Genomic DNA, 21,457 nt, shown 5'->3' with positions numbered 1-21,457 from the left:
GGGAATTCAAAGTGTTGATGAATGGATCCCAAATACCAAAGTACAAATACCCATGGATGAGAGCAATGGAGCCTCGGATTCTGCTCACCTAAACGGGAGCTGCTTTTTGCTCAGCTCATAAAGAACTTTTCCCTGTGTGATTTGGTAGGAGACTTAAACTTTTGACCTCCAAACACATGTAAAATTTAGGAGTAGAAAGAGACTCATCCTTGTTTTCATTTGAATTACCAAATTAGAGAAGACATGCCACTTGTGCTCCCACTTTCCTTAACTCCTCTGTCACAGTGTAATGCTCTCTTCACAACCCAAGTCTTTAGAAACAAACTCATGAAGCACACCATTAATAAGTGAAACCCTGGCTTGCCTAAGAACAATAAATCCAATAAACAACACCATTGCACTGGGACTATATGCAGAACATGCTGAGAATTAACGTGCAACACATAAAGACAAAGAACAACTTAATTGAATACATATGGGATCAAGACCCTAAGTGTGGCTGAAACACAAGCTATTAAATCTATATTCAGCCTGGCTTGACTATCAAAATTGAATTCGTTCAGCAGCAGCCCCCCACTAGGAATTCACTGCTCAATATATTTTTATCGCTACACAGTTTGAGCAATATTTTTGATCAATTCCTACAATCAACATTTGAACACAGCGAGTCATTTGTTTTCTGCTGGCAAAAAGACTTTGCTCAGCCTTGCTAATCAATCTGCCTGGTTTAAGTTACTGTACAACTCCCGTGGTCAGCTGTGCTAATTGCAAGAGCTGCAAAGCAGCTTCCCCAGACACTGGGTCAGCATCGCCCCTCACACAAAACTCCTCGCCAGGAGCAAAATTCGAGCTAATTGTGGCAGGGTGAGTCGGTAGGTGTCCTCTGCTAGCGGATGACTCCTTGTGTTACCCCCGAGGATTTCATGTCCCCAGTGTTTCCTAAGACATCTGCACTGATAGTGCCTCCCCATGCAGAGCAGTGGCAGAGTGTTTACTCCTGCTTGAGGTGGTGGAAAATTACTGATGTGCCTTCTGAGGGTCACCTCCCTCCTGAAGAAAGTTTTGATAATTAGAGAGAAGACAGTTTGCCCTTCCCCATTATCCTGGCAACTGCATATGAGCTACATTAAAATGGCCAGAGCTTGTTTTTCCCTTCACACCAACTCTGAGTGCACTGCGTGCTCTGCTAGAGTTGGCACCTGCGAAAGGGGGAAGGTTGTCCCCAAGAAATGAAGACACCTAATGAGGGGAACATAACGGGGCAGCTGGGTACCTTCATTAATGAGTCCTATAAACTGCAGCTCTCTGGGCTCAATTCAATTCATTCTCTTACTGTACCAATTTCTGTAATGCTGATTACTGCAGCAGATGTGCATTTAATAACACACAAATGAGAACAAAACCAAACCAGGGGAGAACAAAAACGTCATGGCGTGGCGAGTTGCCCTGTCAGTCACTGGGTTTCGCCTGTTTTCAAGCACAAGAAATGCCAAGGCTGGAGTCTTTGTGCCAGCAAAAACTGCTGCTATGCAAAAACTTGTTTTTTCTCCCCAATGTAGCCCATGGAGAGCAGCTGAGTGGGATGTCCAAGCTCCTGACGACACTATTTCATCAGACAGGGAGGCTGGCCACACCAACCTGCTCTGGCTGCAAGGGAGAGAGATGTGGTTAGGGAAGACAGAGACAGAAAGAGCCACAACACCACAGAGCACTTCACACTGGGACCTGAGGGAGGATGAAGCCCTGCCCTTTGGACAAGCATGAATGCGAGGAAGATGCATTCTCTTAACCCATTTTGGTGTCCCTTCCTGCTTTTTTTGCCAACAATTCTCCACTTGGAAAAAAAAAATAAAAATCCTTCTTTCTCTCTCTGCAATGCAAATAACACTACACTTGGATGAAAAACACTATTAAAATATTAACTGCAAAATACCAAGCTTAGGAAACAGATAACTCTGCAAGGAGCTAAGGCTGGCAGACAGTGTATCCTGCTATCCTCCTGCTCCCACAGCAGCAGTTAATGAGGACCAGTTCCAAATGATGCTTATCCCATTTCCACTCCAGATTACAGCTGGGGGAGGGGAGGATGGACAGACTGGCCCTGTAAGTCAAATTTTCCTAGGAAAAACAGTGTGAGGGCAGATGTTTGAAGTATTTAAAGTAGTATATATGGGTTTTCACGTCTGGAAGAAGTTTTTAAACCTGGTCTCCACCTTATGCTGAATCATTTTCCTTGTGCTTGAACTTATTATGGCAGAACAGGTTGATGAAAATGATGCTCTCCACCGCCTGATATGCAGTTGGTATTTCAGGGGCAATACCTGTCACTATAAATGTCTCTGCAACAACCAAATCCGACAGAGATTTCCTTCCACAAGTGAATTTTTAGGATACGACATCTCATAATTACTCAGTTCACTATTCTGTTAAATAACCTGTCAGAACATGAGAAAACTCCTCAGTATGCCTATGACTAAAAGAAGCAGTTTATCTCACTCCAAGTCAGCTTTACACATTCTGCCAGTCCCTGTAATACACAGTGAACATCCTTCCTAGCCCCTGAATCGCCTGTTAACAGCCACGGCAGAATCAAAGTCACTTCTGGTAATTCATTTTAACTAGATATGGTTAAAGGTCTCTCTAGCCAAATGGAGAATAACATACACGTAGGTACTGGGTTTACAGTATATACAAGTTAGAAACAAAAAGTTCTCACTGTTATTCCAAATACAATATTCATTAGTAAATACAATAAAGTTAAGCATGTAATCCACTTAGTGATGTTTTGCAGTTTAGTGAATTACATATTTATCGTTTTTTTCCTTGTAGTACCCTGAAAAACATTTATTTGGTTAAATGCTGCTATTTTTAAAGCTTTTCTTATTTTTAAATAGCTGTAAGCAAACATAAGATATCCTTTAGTCACTGAGATTAATAATAAAAACAAAATGGCCCAGTTAGCTGAAGTACAAGGAGGATTTTGCTATGGAAATTACAGATTTAGGAGCTTTCACCGCAATGATTTCTCATCTGAATATGAAAACAGATTCATTCTTACATTAAATCTCCTTTGTTAAAAACCTTAATGTATTCCAGAGTACTAAAAGCTGCAGAAGGTAGCTTGAAAGAGCTGCAAGAGGTAGCTTGAAAGATGTGCATAGCCCAAGTACACACACTCCAGCTGGGAGCACTTGAGTTATGCCCTCAGAAAGCCTCCCCCAGCAGTCCCATACACACCTGGACAAGCATCCAGTCCCTCCCCAGGGCAGTGTACATGTACAGACCGTAAAGCAACATGTCAGGTGTCTCCTTCAGCTACACGCTTGTCCTAATTTCTCCTCCCTCTCGCTTCCAGCTGGGAAGGAGTCGAAGCACCGAAGCACGACCAGTAGTGACTCCCTATATCTGCCCTGTTCCCGCATGCTGGCACAATTCCCAAGTGCAGTCATGACCCTCATTTCTCAGCAATCGTCCTCATGAGGCACAAGAGGGGCCCAGGGAGCCCCCTGGACTTGCCCTTACAGGAACGTAGTACAGAGGTTCAGTGACATGAATGGCCATCTAGGACAGGGCCAGAACCCATGTCTGCCTTCATAGCCTCACCTCCAGTTTAAGAGAAGGCAAATAGCTGATGTGAAATCAGAGATCAATTCTACAATTGACAGGTCTATTATAAACAGGCATGATGGGTTCTGAATGATTTTCAAGGAGAGCCACCCATTTTTCATTTATATTGTCTCACTTTTGAGGATGCTTCCTGCCTCAGCACTAGTCCCACCATCTGCTACACAATTCCCAAACCCACACAAATTGGTGAGGGGTCTGCATGAAGCTCCTTCCCACCTACTGCTGGCAAACCAGACACAACAGCAGGGTGGTGATGGGATCAACCTGGATCTCCCCCAGTACTCAGATTTCTTATGACTCAGGCTGGAATAAATGGTGTATCACTTCACGTACTCAGATTGAACCATTTATTTTCTGTAGAGAAACTTCACCAAAAGCAACAGTTTTGCTTCCTTGAAGACACTGTTTGCAGGTATTCTGGGATAGAATACAGACAAAAAACTCAGAGCAAAGGTTAATGTTGAAATCCTCCTGAGAGACAGATATAAAACAATGGGCATTTCTTCTAGCAGACTATTTAAAAGATGTCAAGCTCACATTCTCTTCTGCTCAGGGACAATGGAACCATAACCAGTGAACCATACTAGGCAGAAAGAGCATTCTCAATGGAATAAAAGATGAAGGGTTTGCTCCTAGAGTGATATCTCTGGAGAGGTGACATCCTCATCTTATAACAACCACTAGCCTCCTGTAGTCCCATCTGATATTAGGCAAGACTAGTTAATATTCAAACCTCCGCAGAAGGCAAATATATCCCAAGCACCACCATTTCAACAGAGATCACAGTACCTAAAATAGCCACCACCTCGTCGTCCTGGATGACTTCTAGGGATCCTGAGACCACAAAGCAAAGCGCATCAACGCTTTCCCCAGCATGATAGATGAGGTCCCCCGGGGCACAATGGATCGTCTGAAACTCCACAGCCAGAGCTCGCAGGCAGCCGTCGCTGGCCAGCCGGAAGGCAGGGTGCTCATTAAAAACTTTCCGGTTTAGGTGCACACAAATATCTGCTCTCATGTCCTTTGGGCAAATTGAGAGAACCTGAAGGAAAGAAAGACGAAAAATAATCAGCTAGGAACGTGACACTGCGGCAGTGCGCGCTCTTATGAAATAAGTGAATGGGTGGTTTCGCCTGGGTGCATCTCAAGGTTCTGGTGGGAGTTTTATCTTGAAATGGGGTAGTATTATTTTTCTACCCATCTATCACTTTGAGAACAGGTGAAAGGGTGATGCAGAAGAGAGGGACTATTCTGCTACTCTTTCACACTTGCATTCCAGAATTGTAGCTGGCACTACCGCGTCCCGTTTGTGGGTATCCCTCCAGACTCGGTGCCCAGACCATCCGCCCACTGCTATGCTCGGTCCCTGCAGGAGCACAGGATGGACACTCAGAGCTGAAGAAGCTTGAAGACATGCAAAGGCAGACTGCTCACAATCAAAACCACCAGATTTAGTCCCACCTGGAAACCTAGTCTTCAGAAGTGTTGATGTAGGTGACCACTTACCAACGCGTATCCGAACACAGGGTTTAGCTAGGGTTTAGCTTCAGCACTGTACAGACAAACAATAAGTAACCTGCCCTGGAGGGCTTACAGACTAGAAAATCCAAAGAGCTTGAGATTAGAGTAAAAAGAAAGTACTAGGAAACCGTACGAAACGCAAAGTAAAGGTGAGTGAAAACTGCCCTGTGAAGGTGAATATGTCTTTACCACAGATCAATTAAATAAGGCCTTTAATTCTTACCTTAAATAGCTTTCCCTATTAAAACAGTAACGCAAATACACCTGAAGAAAGAAAGTGAAAACCTGTGGATCTTATTAGACATATAAAATGAGCGTTTAATATTTGCACACCAACCTAAACACCGTAGTGTCCTTATAATCCTAGAACGCATGTCCCTCGCTGTATAGTAGCTCATTTCACTGAGAAACGTATAAAACCCTGTAAAGTTTTGCTAAGATAAATAATGGAAAAAGGAATAAGATGAAGAGCACTCTGGAAGATTCACGTAAAGAAGAATGCAGATCAATCATACTGATTAATTTCTCACTGTATGGAATTAATCTGGCAGCTTGCTTTGCAGACAGTGTGGAAGAAAGGGACATTGGGTCAAGGCACTGGCTACCACTGAATATTAGCACGTAGAGGGAGACTCTTGAAACCCTGAATAAGCTTTGAGACAAATGGTTATATTAACCCAGAAGTAAAGCCATGACTTTCATTTCTGTTTAATGCAGAAGAGGTATAAAACATATTATGGTAATGTATTACTAAAAGATCTGAAAGCATAGAATGAGAAAATAATAAACAATTTCTAGTTTAATTAATAACCTTTAGTCTTTCTTATCTCCATAGATCAAAGTTGTTTCACTGTCAAGCACATATTGAATGTAAAAGGCTAAAAGAGAAGTTCATTCCCCGATCCTCTGCTCTATGACAGCCCAAGTACCTGTTTGCACATAGATGCGCAGATTCCCAGGCTAGAAGGGGTTACTGCAACTACCTGTACTAACCTCTTGCATTATGGGTCAAATCAGATTTTTCATATCAATCCCAGAATACCTGGTAAAATTATAGCCTAGAAAGCCTTGATTTAATGCCTTCAAATTATATAGGTTAGTTGTTCCAATGGAGAGCTACCCTCTCTTTTCAAACGTGCTATTTCTGAACTGATTTTTTTTTTTTTTCATCTAACAGCCTGAGGACCATATCATTGTGTCCTGATAAAAGGCTTGCAAACACCAGAAATCTTTTCCACATTGTTGTTTATAGAATACGGCCAAGTTATCTCAAAACCTTATATTAAATAAAGAAGAGAGACGATGCTTCCTCTGTCTAACACTGTGAAGCATAGTATCTCTTTGGAAACTTCTCCATAGCATGAGGTTTTCTCACTTAAAACAGCCTTCAAAGATCTAACAGCTAATTAGTTTGCATTTGCTTTGATAGAGACTAGGTTAATTTTGCTAAATGCTTTTTCTGTAACCAAATGGTGTAAAGAACAAGTTCAAATACCCTGCCTACATCTGTTTTATCATAAAAAATAGTAATAAATACATCTGACAAGACATATTCTCCATAAACTATTGTTTGCGTTAGTAATAATGTCTTGTCTGAGTCACTGGTGACCATATCCCTTATCATCTTTTCTGTAATATTATTAGGGGCAAATGTCAGTTTTACAAGCCTATACTTACCTGAGTCATTCCATTTACCATGAGAAATATGGAGGCACCTTAGTTTTTTCAGTTGAAACAAATATTTTGGATACTTCTGGATCAAACAGAAAGTTTATCTTTGTTTTAAAATAGAAAAATGCCACCTTTCTTCTTAATAATAATTCCATGAAAAATTGTGCTTTCTTTGGCATAATGATGGATGATTTTTAACATTTTTATCTACTGTTGGGCCTAAATCATTTTCAGGAATGTTTTCATTAATGTAACTGCTTTTGACTTAACAAGGCCACGGGCTGTGAATTTTCAAACATTGCTCTTAGGAAAAAATATGTGTATTTGATTTCCAAATTCTGTCTTTTAAGCCTCCAGATCGCAGGAATGATAGTTGAAAATTTTCTTAAATGCATCCAAAATCGATTAACTGCTGTGGAGGATGTTACTGTAAAGTCCAGACATGTTCCAGGACCCTTTGTTTTTTTAAGTGTAAATTAACTGTGTCCCTGAGGAATAAAAGCCACTTGGATGCGAAGTAGAATATTGTTTCCTCACAAATACAGAGGTAAGTACAGGGAACTAGAAGTGAGCACTCAAAGCATTACTTTTTGTAGCTACAACAAACATATCCATCATCACATCTTGTAATAGGACGAGTCAGGAAAAATAACCCATTGCACAGAAAAAAACAGTCTTAGCATACTTCAGGAATTCACTGACGTGATGATGAAGTGATTCTCCTAATGACTTATTACTGTATGGAGATATATGGAGATATCACTTATCAACAAGTACAACAGTAAATGAGGAATGACCCAAGAGTTATCCACAGATGAATAGTCTTTATTTCAGTTTTATTGTCTGCTACTCTGTTAGTACCGAGATGTGAGAATGAAATGGATGACAACTAAAGAAATATTTAATATTGAAAGACTTGGCAAAGGGGCTTTGACTGATCAAGACAAATGTAGATATACACGGGAGGCAGGGAAGCAGGGCAAAGAAAGACAATCTCAATATTAAGTTATGTGTTTTCTGTATGCTCCAAGGACAGGACTTCATGAGCTCCAACCTGACTTTGCAGCACTACTTTTTGTGTTTACAAATACCAACATTCATGAATTCAGGAGAATACTCACAGATGCCATCAGCTTCTCTGATATGACTATTAGTGATACTGTAAAAAGGTATCGTGGGTGACACAGATTAGGAGTAATTTTCTTGCTTCCATACAAGACATAATGTAATACAGGATCACAGAGAAGCATTTGGAAGCTAATGATAAACATTCCAAAGATCCTAAGAGCAGAAAATGATAAAATGAGCACCTCAATTTCAGATAAACACTCTTCTGAAAATGATCCTTTATTGGTAATACAAGAATTAGACATTCCTCTTTTGAAATGCTTACTGAGATCTCAGCATTTTTAAGGCAGCATGCAGCTAAAAAGACACAAATATCAACGTGGTTGTATGTGAGTCTATATGGTCATACAAATGCAACACAGGGGTATATAGAGAAATTCAGTTTAAGGGATAAGATAAACTGTAATGCCCAATTGATCATTTCACTAATAGGGAAATGCCTCTGGCATTTATGTTAGCTGAGTTAAAGTTCAGCTGGGACATTTGCTCAAGTCTGTGTATTCTTTCAGCAGCATACCAAGAAACCACCAAGACAAGTTTCTGAAGAGGAAATTTCCTTAGAGGCTTCAAGACCTTTCTCAGTGAAAGCTGTAGTTTATAAGTAAGGAAGGATATGAAGGTTGCTGACTGCAATGCTTTTACTAACTGATGGTTTTGGAGCACACGACTTGGAGCAGGCTGCCTGCAGGGACCAGATGCTTGTGCTGCTACAGAAATCGCTCCATAATAAATCTGTAGCCACAGACTTTGCAGTCAGCTTTCCCATATGCACCCAACCATCATAAAAGAATAGAACCTGCTATGTTTTGATGCAAAATTAGAGGAGAAAGCTGAAGCCTCCCCAGAGGAAAACCTTCTCTGCCTGCATAAGCTGCATTTCTAACTGAAAAGGAGTCAGGGTCCATGCCACAAGTGAACAGTGCACATGTATCCACAAAGATCTGAACCGTTATAAAGCTGAGAGCGGAGAAAGCAAAGCACAGAATAACAATTATTACATCCCTTATCTGTGTAGAAAATTAAGCCTACTCAAAGTCAGCATAAAACAATTGCTGAGCTCTGCCACCAGCACTCTCCTGTCTTACACCCAGTTGACACAAACCCAGCACAAGGGCACCCTGTGAGGAGATTCAGCACTGGCACCATCTCCAGAGCCCCCTATGGAGTATGTATAATGCTGGTGGTGAGTGAAAAGCTTGTGGTTGATGCAAGAGATGGGGAAAAGCAGTAACCAGCTCTGGAAGACTCAAGGGAATTGGCACAAAATGTCTCACTATCTTTTCTACTTAAGATCTGGAAGGGGGTGGGGTGTTAAAATTCCAAAGGAAGTTCAATCTGATTTTTTCCCTCTCCCATCCATTTCCCCAGCATGCTCAGGCAGTTTAAGATAAGCCCCTTGAACAGTTCAAAGAACTCTACGGGGAGCAGAGATTATGAAGAACTCAAAGAAAAGAAAATGAATCGAAACAAAAACTGTACAGATTAAGAATGTGTCCACATAATAGCTTTTAGGAAGGGTTTGAGTTTTTTTTTATTTTTTTTTTAATCTTCCCCAGCTAGAAAACACTATGGGATGGCTTAAACAAATATTACAGAATCTGTTAAGACTTGTTAACAAAGAGGACAGAGGCCAGTGAATCATATCTATTTGCAATTCTCTTTCAGCACACAAAATTCTCACTTTCTCAGGGTTGTAGCTAGGGGATATATTGACTGATGTTCAAATGAAGAGTTTAGGCAGTCTTAGCAGAAGAATAACAAGGACCATTTCTTAAATGAGTAAGAGTAGCATGTATTGGAGACATTTAACAACGTCAACTTCAATAATAAACTCTTCTGACTTCTAACCTACTACATAGTCCACAGATATCTCTTTTTATTTTGTGGAGAATGGCCATTCTGGGTTGTCAGACATATTCAGCACTTATAATCAAGATCAGATCTTTAAGGAAAAAAAAAAAAAAAAAAAAAAAAAAAAAAAAAAAAAAGATAGCACCATTTTCTAGGCACCTGAGCAAACTATTCAGATTTTTAGAAGGTTTTGGCTCATTTGAGTGTTGAATTCTTTTGCAGACCTGGATAAAAGTGTTACATTTGGCACTGGACTGGTGCCAAAGAGACAAAGGTAAGAAAGCAGCTGAGAGCAAATCACATAACATTTTCACAGAACATTTTCCTGTAATAATCAAATAATTTTGGAAGTAGATCAAAGGTGATGTATGCAACTGAGCAGTTATTAACCCTGCATGCATTAGGGTAATCTTTAATACATCATTGAATATCTTGGCACTAAGAATTGAATCTAAGCAGCAATGGTGTGTTCCATTTTCAATGCACTGCCTAACATCCAAGGTCACTTGGATTTAACTGCTCAGATCTGAAAATCAACCCTAGTAAACAAAGTTCCACTTGCTTTTCTTATTAATGGAAGGATACATGACCTGAACCAGTAATCAAAATGCTTAGATTTAGTACTACAGTAATAAAATTAACCACATTTTAACTGAGTAAGAAGTTAAAGACATTCAAGAAGTCCTGGAAACTGCTCTAGATCATGTTAAATTCAATACTGTCAACACAGATGGAATCTGGCTAAAGGTCTGAAAAAATGTGGAAGGATGAAGAGCAGCACAATGTGTTTTAAGAACAGTACCTGTTGGTTTGTCTAATGCACTAAGAAATATAGCAAGAAGCACACTAAAAACATCCATTGATAACACAGTAGCAGAACCCAGGTTGTGTAAGTTTCAGAACAGTTAAAGGATTTATTGTGTTCAGTTTTGCTGTAACACAATCTTTACACGACCTTCTGATGGGAGAAGGGTAGCAGACTACAGGGCTTTAACATTACACATATGCTTTTTGGATAACAGGAAGCAAAATAAACATCAAAAAGAATATGGCTTGCATCAAAGCATCTCTCAAGATCTTCAAGATTGTTTGGATTGACAACTTTTGGCACAAAGGTCACCCTTGGAAGAATGGAGTTGATCAATGGGTTTTATTTCATGCTTTTGCTGACAGTGGCTTAATTTTTTAACATGCAGCATTATGTAAAGGTATCATTCAAGAGTGAAAGCATTAAGGAAACAGATTGGAAGAAGACAGAATCACAGAATGGTTGAGGTTGGAAGGGACCTCTGGAGGTCCCTTAGATGTGGTCATTCCCTTAAGATGTGGTCTCTGGAACTGACAGCCCCTCTGTCAGCTCCATCCCCTTGGTGGCCGTGCTTAGGAAAACACCAGACCCATCCATGCAGGAACTTCTTCTCCCAGGCAAAAAGTTCATGAGCTGCTCTACAGCCATGGTTTATAGACTTGGTATTTCCTCAAGTATGAGAGGTTCATAGATTAATCTCTGTCAACCCAAACTCAACACATCCAAGAGGTAGAGATAATTGTGGATAATCTTTCCTGGCTCTGCACAGTGCATGCTCTATGTAAATGATCCATACCATCCATTAAGGTGAAACAGAAAGCCCCACTGGTGCACAGGCCCTGCACTTGGACCTGTGTGAAGGACAGTGAGACCCTGACCATCTCTCCTGCAGCCCGCTCTCCAAAGAATTGTGGATTGCAACTGTACCTGGTCCTAGCTCAGCTCTGTGAGGTGAAGGGAGACTTCTTGTTCACCTCGTCCCGATCTGCAAGGAACGACCAACAACCCCGCCTCTACAACGAAACAAAAATACTTGTCCAAATGGTTTTTACCTTCCCTCTTCAGCAGGGGATTGTATGTAGCTGTCACACCTAATATTGTAGAAGTTCTCTTTGGCCATGAAGCTTGGAAGCCTTCTACCCCGGTCATCCAGGAGAAAATCCAGCCAGCACTTACAGACACCTCTATGTGATGGGGCACTCTAGGAATGGCAGCCTCATTCCACTGTTTTTCTCAGGGTAATGCTAATTCTTACTACAGCTCTTGAAGATCCTATTAACAGCAAACACAGCTAAACTGCACTGTACTTTTGTAGATTAAATGTTTAATAAAGTTACAACCTGCATCTATTTACCATAAACCTATCCCTCCTGAATGAAAGCTTGGTGGGCCAGCAATGAATAGTTTTAACACTGTGTTATTTTCCCATGATTTCTATTTCAGTCATTTCAATGTGGAATTGGCTCTCATTTGAATCGACATTGATGCTTAGGTTCAAACTAAAAAGAACCTTTTTTTTTTTTTTTTTTTTTTTTTTTAATTTCAACCTATGGCTTTTCCGAACAAATTGACTGTTAAAACATGACAGACATTTATTTAATTGCTTTCTGAGCAAATCCTAAGCCATACAACAGCATGGAGGTCAAGAAGGGAAAATCTTTGGGTTTTACTGACATTTCAGAACATTATCAATAGATGAGACCTTGAGACATCTGCATGTAAGTTAATGGTTGTTCTGCTTTCATGTATAATGACCTATTTCTCACAGAAGAGCTAATACCTATAAATTTTTCATTTGCTGCCTAGTAGATTTCAATAAAAACTTAAGAGGTTTGAATTCAGTGTGTGTTTCATAGATTATTACTGTGAAGAACTTTTTCCTGCTAAAAATTGGCCATATGAAGAGAATACACTGGTTCCTTTTATAACTGACTCTCAAAAAGCATATTCTGCTGTATGATAAATATTGTTTAAGTATATAAAGGCATCTTAGTTTTCTCATGTACTTAGTTCTGCTCATTATTAGATGAATAACCCTGAAACCTGTAGCATTAAACATAAAAATAAATTCCATCTTGCCTGAGCCACTGTTACTCCAGGAGATAGAGTCCATGTGCATGTACTACATATATCATCCCAGCTGTCACAGGAGGGCTCTAATGTTTAAGTGATTTAAGATTATGGATCATAGGCCACTTGCTTCCTCTTAAGTAATAATAATAAATACACTAATGCTTTTAGTGTCATTGTTAATTCCTTATTTGTTAACACTCAGAGACACGCTGAAGTGCTGTGGTTTGAAGATGGGATTTGAAGATGAGCTGTTCCCAAGGGGAACAGGGAAGCCTATGCTTAAGGCACCATTGCTCCAGTGTGGGAGAACAAGACCTCTTCCCCATAACGATAACCAACGGGGGCTTTAAAAAAAACTTTTGCTTGGGACAGCCTGTTCTCACAAGCAGCGAGGACTAGATCCTCATTAAACTTCCTCCACGTGTAACTTCTGCTTTGCCTTCAGTGCATATCTGATAAAGGATTCATCCTTCCTGGTTTTAGCCAAGGTCGTCTTTGGGGACTACACACTGAAAGTGTCATTCAAAGATAGATATTTGAGTTCTGACGCAAGAAATCTACACATGTTAAATGGTAGTAATTCCAATTAAGCTATGAACTATATTTTAATTTCAAGCATATGAATTTAAAATCTTTAGTTATCAAAGAAACACATACATGTATCTATTTTTAGTCCTTCAAATTGCTAGGATGGTTCATCACCATAGGAACCTACTGTAACACTCGTACAAGAAATTTCATTCTTGCGTATGTTAATCTTCTTGTCCTTTGAATTTGGATTTCAAAACAAAGCCATTTCAACATGCTGAGTGACTGAATGAAATGTATTATAAATTTGTGGCAAACGATGTTGCAAAACACCTTCCATTGTGACAATGCAGATATATTTGGAACAATTTAGGATGTAATAATGTATGTTAGGTTGAAAAACATCCATTGATGGTGGAAACTGTCTGAGCTGTCTGATGGAAGCTGAAAAGTTTAGAAATTCCTCACTAATTACCATGTGTCATGAGCACACATGTTTTGCAGCATAATACGAAGCTTATTGAAAGGTTCGTAAAAATTAAGGAGAATGGGAAATCATTTGATGCAAAAATATCCAGACAACAGACTGGTCAGAATCTCATTACTGCAGCTTTGAAATCCAGACTGGAAGGAGCCCTAAGGTCGTGTACAGGCTGTCAGACAAAGCAGTGCAGAGAAGCTAGTCAAGACCTGGGGCAGTAATCCCCTTTTCTAAAATACATTGAAGCACTGTCTGGATTTAGCAGCTGAGCTGCAGGTACAGTGTAGTACTGCTAAGCCCCACTGTGTCTACGGAAATAAACCTGACTCTATGCCTGTGTACTCTGGGGGTCCCTATAGTGTGTTCCCATCCCCTTGCTGCTCTAGGGATCATATAGATGGATTCAACTTAAATGCAGAGGGTTTTACAACAGGCTTGAAGGGCTAATGAGGGAACTAATGTGAGAGGAAGGATCCACTCTACGTGACTAGTCTCTGGAACTGTATCAATGTTCCCATAATTTCTCAGCTAGGATTTACAATATTTTCTACTTTGTTTTGGTGAAGCACTTCAGAACACTGTCCTGAGTGGAGATAAACATAGGAAAGCTGCCCTATTACATGACAGCCTTCTTTCTACCCTTATCCTAAAACAAATCCTCAATTTGACTAATGTTCTGCAGTCAAAAGCAAACTGCTACACTTGTACAGACTTGGGGATGCTCAGTGCAGGCACTAAAGGCTGCTGGTGCTGTTGCTTTTGCAGACTTGCAGGCTGTAGAGGATACAAAATACCAACATATTCAAACCGGTGCTCAAGTTCTTACGTTTATCTTGTCTCTGTTCTTCTGTAACACTGGCTTTTCTGGGAAGTTCGATTAGATGCAACTATTGATGTCCAGATGCAGAAGTTCCTGAAATCCTTCAACTGTTATAAATAGGTTTTGGATCCATGCCTAAGCTTAGGCAAGTCTTTACCAAGGGAAAATTGTTAAAAACCTAAGTCACAGATTTTACAGCCATATTAATTATCTAGCTAAGCAGCCATTACTATCTTACAGACCAGAGAACACTGCTTACCACAAGCTGAAGATTATGGCTCTAACTGCATTTTTATAATCTATAAAACCGGACATGCGGAAACTATGGAAGGAAATTTCAGTAATTAAAGCATAGGTTTTCCTCATTAACTGCAAAGCATCATTAAAATCTAATGAAACTGTAGCAGAATAATACAGTATACTGGCTCAACTGCAGGGAGATAAATGCAAATGAGAGTTCAATTTTCACATGTTTTTGAGTTTACACAAAAAGGCTGAATGCATTTACAGTAGTTTACAACAGAAAAGCTCACTATTAACATTGTATGAATCAGCATTTGGAAGTTAGGGTATTAGTGTATAAGAAATTAACATATTAAAGAATGTGGCACACTGAAGTACAAGAACCAAAGAAATCAAAATCTGTGTTGCTTAACATTTTTATATTTGCGATGGTAAACTGAATTTCATTGCAGAAAATGAGTATGATAACTGTCGTTGCATCAATATGATGTAAGACTAAATTTGTCAGTGTAGCAACTTATCTTGGCATATCTGAACAAGCTGCATCATCATCCCATATTATACAAGAAATTCGGCCAAAGCAAGAACTTCAAAGCTTTGTGAACACTATACATTTTAGGACGTTAATGTGCTATGACACTTCCTTGCTCTCCCTCGGAATATTGCCTTCTAAGTTCTCAGATGTTAAATCTTCATGGAAACTGGAGCCTGAGTGCCTGCTTTCAGCTGATGAGTACTAACTCCATGGAAGTCAAAGGAGCATCCTCAATCTCCACTGACCAAAAAGCTAGACTTAGAACTGTCATATCTTACCTACATTCAAGGTATTGCAGGTAAAAACCCTCCCATCTGACTTCAGCTCTCTAAAATATCCAGTCCAAGGCTAGACAGACTCCACTACACATGTGTTGGAGACAGAGGCCCTGAGGACAGTTCACTTGGGTCTGTCCTGGAACAGAATGGATGAATCACTCTGAAGACAACCTTTCCTTTACTTGATTTTCGATGACACCTAAACGACCAGTCCTTTCTGAAGGCTAAAGTCAAGTAGAACCCAGCACAGATGTCAGCAGTAACACATTTTCTGTATCTCCCTGCCAAAGGCCTTAAGTTCTAGGTGAGAGATTTCAGCTCAAGAAGATCAATCACTACTGCCATTAAATCCTATACTAATTAGGTTGATGACGATGTCCTGGGCATCAGCAACAGGTCCAAGCCAATCAAACATTTCATTGCAACTCACAGATACCAATACTTTTCAGAATAATACTGATGTAGGTTTGACATTAAATTATGTCCTCAGACTAATTTGAAGACCAATTTCCTGTTGATTTCAATAGTTAAGTACATTAAAATTGTTTAGTATTTTGGTAAAGTCAAACTAGAAGACAGAAAACATTTACCATAATGAAAAATGAAGGCGTATTTCCAAAGCAGCACAACTTTTTTAAAAAAACTTCCAGTTTTTGATCCAATGACAACCACAATAATGGAGTAGCATGCAGTTATGACTTTGTTAGTAAGTTATATGCTGTTACACAGTTCTGTTTCTAAGCAAGTACACAATGGACACAAACTCTTGCTATCCAAATTGTGTCATGTTACCTCATGTACTCATACCTTCTCTGTGTCAATTCCTTTAGACATGGACCAGGTTGAGACAATATAATCCATGACTCTTTCACTAAGGCCTTTTGGGACTTGATATAATTTCAGGAAATCTCGCACATTGTTCAGCATCTCATGGTATCGGTTGGTGTTGGCATACATCTGCTGGAAAATGGTTGTGACATTTCCAAAAATAGTTGCATAAAGAAGAGCTGAAAAAAAAAACAAACACAAAGATCATTAACAATAAATATGCATGCTCCAATAAATGCTACTCATAATTAAAGAATAATTTCAAATAAATTGATGCATGGTTACAAATTAGTGCAAATGTATAGGAGTGAAGGTGTAAACTGAAAGTTTCAGTTTATGGACAGTCTCACATGTGTATACATACAGAGCTATTTACTGAACCTACCCATAGAACTCATATAGCCAAAGCATGTTAACTTACAAAATGAATCACAAGAAATGTCGACATAAGGGGTTATTCAAAACAGCTAGCACATTTTAACTCTATACCCTGTACTAATCCAAACTGATTTTCAAGTGTAGCTGCAGCCTGCCAATAACCTTGATGGCATCATCCAATCAACGTGGCTCTCATGTGAGATCAACTAGCACATGCCACGTGTGGAGTAGCCACAGTTCCAAAAAAATAAGTGAAATGGAGGAGATATCAACCTGGGAAGCCTTGCAATGGGATGCTTATAGAAACAGGCCTTCTGTCAATGGCCAAGGGACAGACTCAGAGTTGCACTTCCTAGTCCAATTTTACAGTCAGCCCTAAGCAGATGACTTGGGTATGTCATGTCAACTCCAGATGTCAGACAATAATTATTTCAAAAGGAGAAAAACGAGATTAGCAAACAATGGGAAGTCCCACGTGTACCTCATTGCCACTAAGGCAGGAGGAGGACACAGTAGAATAGGAAGCACTACTTCAAACCCGCTCCTGGCACTGCCTCTGCTGGTTTGATTCTCCCTTTTCTGACTGTGCCACTGTAACTGTCAAGCTCAGCCAGCCAAGCTGTGCAACACCGAAGAATGACATGCCATATTCAAGAAAACCACACGTTTTGAGTAAGCCTTTCCAACGGATACGGCATTGTACTCCGTATCCCATCACAAGTGTGATGCACTGAAACCCTGTTTGATGTAGAATGGCTAATTTCTGAAACCTAAATTCGACAAAGCATTCAAGCAAAAATTTAAATGTACACCTTTGCTTGTACAGTGGTGAATTGAATAGTGGTGAATTGAAAAGCATTCTTAAAACCAAGCAGGTTTAAAGTTTCTTTTTGAGTCACAATATAATTACCCTTGCAAGAAAGCCCAAAATGACATTCTTCCATTAGGTAATAAAAGTTTTGCAAAAAAGAGAATTATTCTGATTTCTCATAATGCCAATGCATGGCACTTTATTTCTGCTCTTGACATTATCAAATACAAAGAAGTCTGCCTGTCATTTTTAATAATCCTTGCTCAGAGGTACTGTATAGTAGAATGCAGCTATGTATTTCCATATTGCTTTTTTAAAAAACAACCACAGCCTACAAATGGCAAGAAATAACCTGCTGTGAAAGGAAAAATGCCTTCTCTCTCTCAGCACATAATGTCTTCCTTCCCTCTACACAACACATTTTTGCTTCATTCCAGAAAACTCACTGTTTCATACTCATTTAGTATTGTTTATCACCCCTATTTGAGAGGTGACATTTTTAAAGAAACATGTTGCTTTCCCAAAACCTATCTAATAGAAAAATTGTACTTCCATTTCTCACTGTGCTTTTTACTATGTCAATATAAAAATTAGATGATAGGGTTCATCAGAAATATAACGTTCATTGTTTCATCAAAGTCAAAAGTTTTTTTTCATCTCAACAGACAAGATTGTATCAAAGTCACACAGCGTGAAGTACAGATGAACATGAGGGTTCAGTTTTAGAGAGCACAGCAGATTAATATTCTATTTGATGACCAAAAATAAAGCTCTTTGCAAGGGTTTGGTTCTTCCCCCCCAGCCCCTTTGCTTTACTGATTGTTGTATCATATCTGCTAGCCACTAAGAGGTTTTCTGTATCTCTGTGCCCACTTGGATATATAGCAACACTCATGTAGAGAATAAAAACTTAAGGATTATAAAAAGTGTAGATGAATGAATGTCACATGACTTTTTTTTTTTTTTTTTCTCCTCCAAGCTTTTTCTGCTCCTTTGGACTTTATAGGAAGACATTCTTGATGTAGTGTCACTTCTGTTAAGTCTGACATCCCTCATCCTTCTGAAGAACGCTCGGTGATTTATCTCAAACTCAGCTCAACAGATGTGTGAGTGCAGAGCATCTCCCTTCTTGCCCTCTGATGTCAGATACAACCTGAAAACAACTGTGACTACAAAGGAAAAGAGAGGTAAGGACTGGCCCCACAACTCTGCCTTTCTGCATGAGTAAAATGTATGCAATCCTGTAACTACAACTGGACTGCATATGCAATTGCTGTGCACACAACCCAACTGGACATGCAAACCTACACAGGCTGATTGAAAATGTAACATAGTGGCCTGCCAATTGGGGGAAAAAAAGAGATTCACCTCTCACACTTGCCAGATTGGAAACAGCTAAGAATGCCATGGCAAAAATAGCTTGTTCTGAAGCAACCAGCATACATTTCCTCCTCTACAAACAAACAAAACAAAACGACAACAAAAATTCATTGGCAGAGACAATATGTAGAAAATACTCATCCAGAAGACAAATTCTGTCTCTGTGTCTCTTAACATAGAGATTTATGTCTGTTCAGGAAATTAAGAATAGAGTAAATCATCGGATCAAGATTACAAAATTGTTGGAAACATTACCCCGCAGTACCTCAGTAAGCCAGAACTCACAAGCCTACACGCTGCAGTCTGCATAGACAAAACTGGCATTATCCCTCTGTTGGAAATCAAAGCTTTCCACCAACTGCTACTGGAAATAGTAAAGACACACAGCTGAGTTCATCTAAATATCCTGCTTCTCTTACAGATACTGCAAGGCAGAGCAGTGGTGAACATGTAAGAGGAACCTATTTAGATCTTCAGAGCTTTGAAGCTGTGCCTCAAAGAGTCCTTGCTCATGGTGCTTCCCTATGCCAGTGCTGACCACTGCTGGAGTGAGTTTGCTGAGTTTTGGGGGAGAGCACATTTTTCATAATTTGGTACAAATAATCCACCTCTCTCTGGAAAGCAGCTCCCCATCTCCTTATGATACCTTAAAAAAAGAGGGGGGGCACAACACACACGACATTTAAGTAGCTAATATTTATATTTTAGCAGGTCTCAGTGTGCAACAAAATGACTTTATGCTGATAAAGAAAGCATTTTCACTGTGTTTGTTAAACCTGCTGGGGCATTATCCTCCACAGGGAAAAGCCCGCTTGTCAGGGTCTAACAGGGCAAGGTTAATTCCCCCTAAAAACAAAAGTTACCTGCCTTTGGTCTTCTGCACCCAACTTCTTTAGGCTGGGGTGGTTGCATCAGCAGCAAACACAACAGGGACAGGCCAGAACAGGGAGATGAGCTGGGCCAGCTCCTCAGCTGGCAGAAATGACCCCGCTCAGAGGCCTTAGGGACTCTGGCACCCTATGGATTCCCCTGCGCAGAGATGCACACCTGTGGGCCTCTCTAACAGGCAGCTAATGCTGCCTTCCCTTCTCAGCCTGTGAGGGTTTAAGGCATCCTCAGTACCTGTAATTAACAAATGAAGATTTCTCCGAGCACCCTTACTTAACGAGCAAACACCACAGTGCCAGGTGTGAACCTCACTCCTCACCTTTCAAAAACAAAGGCAGAGGAGCACTACCAAGGACCTTTCTTTTCTTGCTGGATTTTAATTACTTTTGGCAGGGGGAACTTACAGTAAAGATCATTTACAAAAGGTTTTGAAGATTATGAAAATACTGTGCCTCTCTTCATGGCAAGAGGATTTAAACAATCTGTAAAGAAATCTCTAGAAATATACACATACCTCAACAGTTTTAATTTAGTCTCTCCTTTTACAAGAAGCTCAGGGGAAACAAGAGAAATGGTGCTACACAGGCTGAAGGGGAAATTACTTTACCCAATTTCTTGAAATGACTGGTTAGGTCAGACTACATTTATTCATCTTCTATTTAATGAATCGCACATCTCCAGATTTTTTTTCTGTTTCCTACAGTCATGCAATGCTCACCTAATTGTCCTGTGTGTGTAAATCTCATTCTTCACTAGATTTCATGGTGATCAATTTAAAATAATGATGTAGAAATATTTCTTCTCTGTCCCAAAACTGGTTCAACTGCTATTTTAATTTCTATTTTTGCTCTTCAGTGTTTAAAATAAAAACTCCCCTAAATCAAATACAAGGATCTAAGGGGTATATATTTTTATATCTAAAATGCGTGTTGCTATACCATATTTGTACATACCTAAAATATTTTTGAACCATTTAGCATAAAATATTTTGAATGATTTAAATAAACCCTTAGGCCTGTTTAAAAACAAGGAATTTTCTTTAAAAAGACTCAGAGCTACCTAAATTATCCCAAAGCATTTCACATCTCATATTATCCCAACTGCATGCTAAATAGGTCCAAATAGGGACATCTGCCTTTAGGAGATCTAATTTTCCCTACAGTCTGCTCCATCCTAGAGTATTATTTAATCTAAGCGTATGCAATATACCTTTAAACTAATTGTAAAGAAGAAGATGAGGCCTTGATCCTGGAAAAATACAGATACTTAGTTTTGCATGCTGAGGCTACCTGCACCTTCTTCAACAAATTTTTGGAATTAGGCATGCCTGTAATAATATTTGATTAATGTTCTTCAAGCTACATCTTTCAATAGAGAAATTAGATATAAATCCAGCTATGTAGATAGAAGATAAAATTAGATATACGCTCAAAATGCAAATGTGTGATTTATTTCAAGTCTGAGCAGTTTTCTGTTACACTTTTCCATGTCACCTTCATGCACTGGATCATACTGCAAGATGGCTGCAGGTGCTATTCGATGCAACACCTGGCAGCACAGTGAAGCATCCACCTCCCAGCTGAGCGTGCCTCTGCTACCATAAACACC

The 21,457-nt window shown here is 39.6% G+C and overlaps 1 protein-coding gene across 1 annotated transcript in view; it reads right to left on the bottom strand.

Moving 5' to 3' along the window:
• KCNH5 (potassium voltage-gated channel subfamily H member 5) overlaps window positions 1-21,457 on the bottom strand; it is a gene marked incomplete at its 3' end in the record, with an annotated part of 156,145 nt that overhangs the window by 32,879 nt on the left and 101,809 nt on the right. The window contains exons 8-9 of the mRNA XM_084287898.1: window positions 16,372-16,571; window positions 4,417-4,669 (exon numbers count right to left, since the gene is read on the bottom strand). Coding sequence (XP_084144024.1) covers window positions 4,417-4,669; window positions 16,372-16,571 — 453 coding nt within the window. The remainder of the gene's footprint in view (window positions 1-4,416; window positions 4,670-16,371; window positions 16,572-21,457) is intronic.

Source organism: Netta rufina, assembly GCF_964035555.1.
Source record: "Netta rufina genome assembly, chromosome: 5".
Lineage (NCBI taxonomy): Eukaryota > Metazoa > Chordata > Aves > Anseriformes > Anatidae > Netta > Netta rufina.
This window is presented reverse-complemented; position numbering and strand designations above follow the sequence as displayed.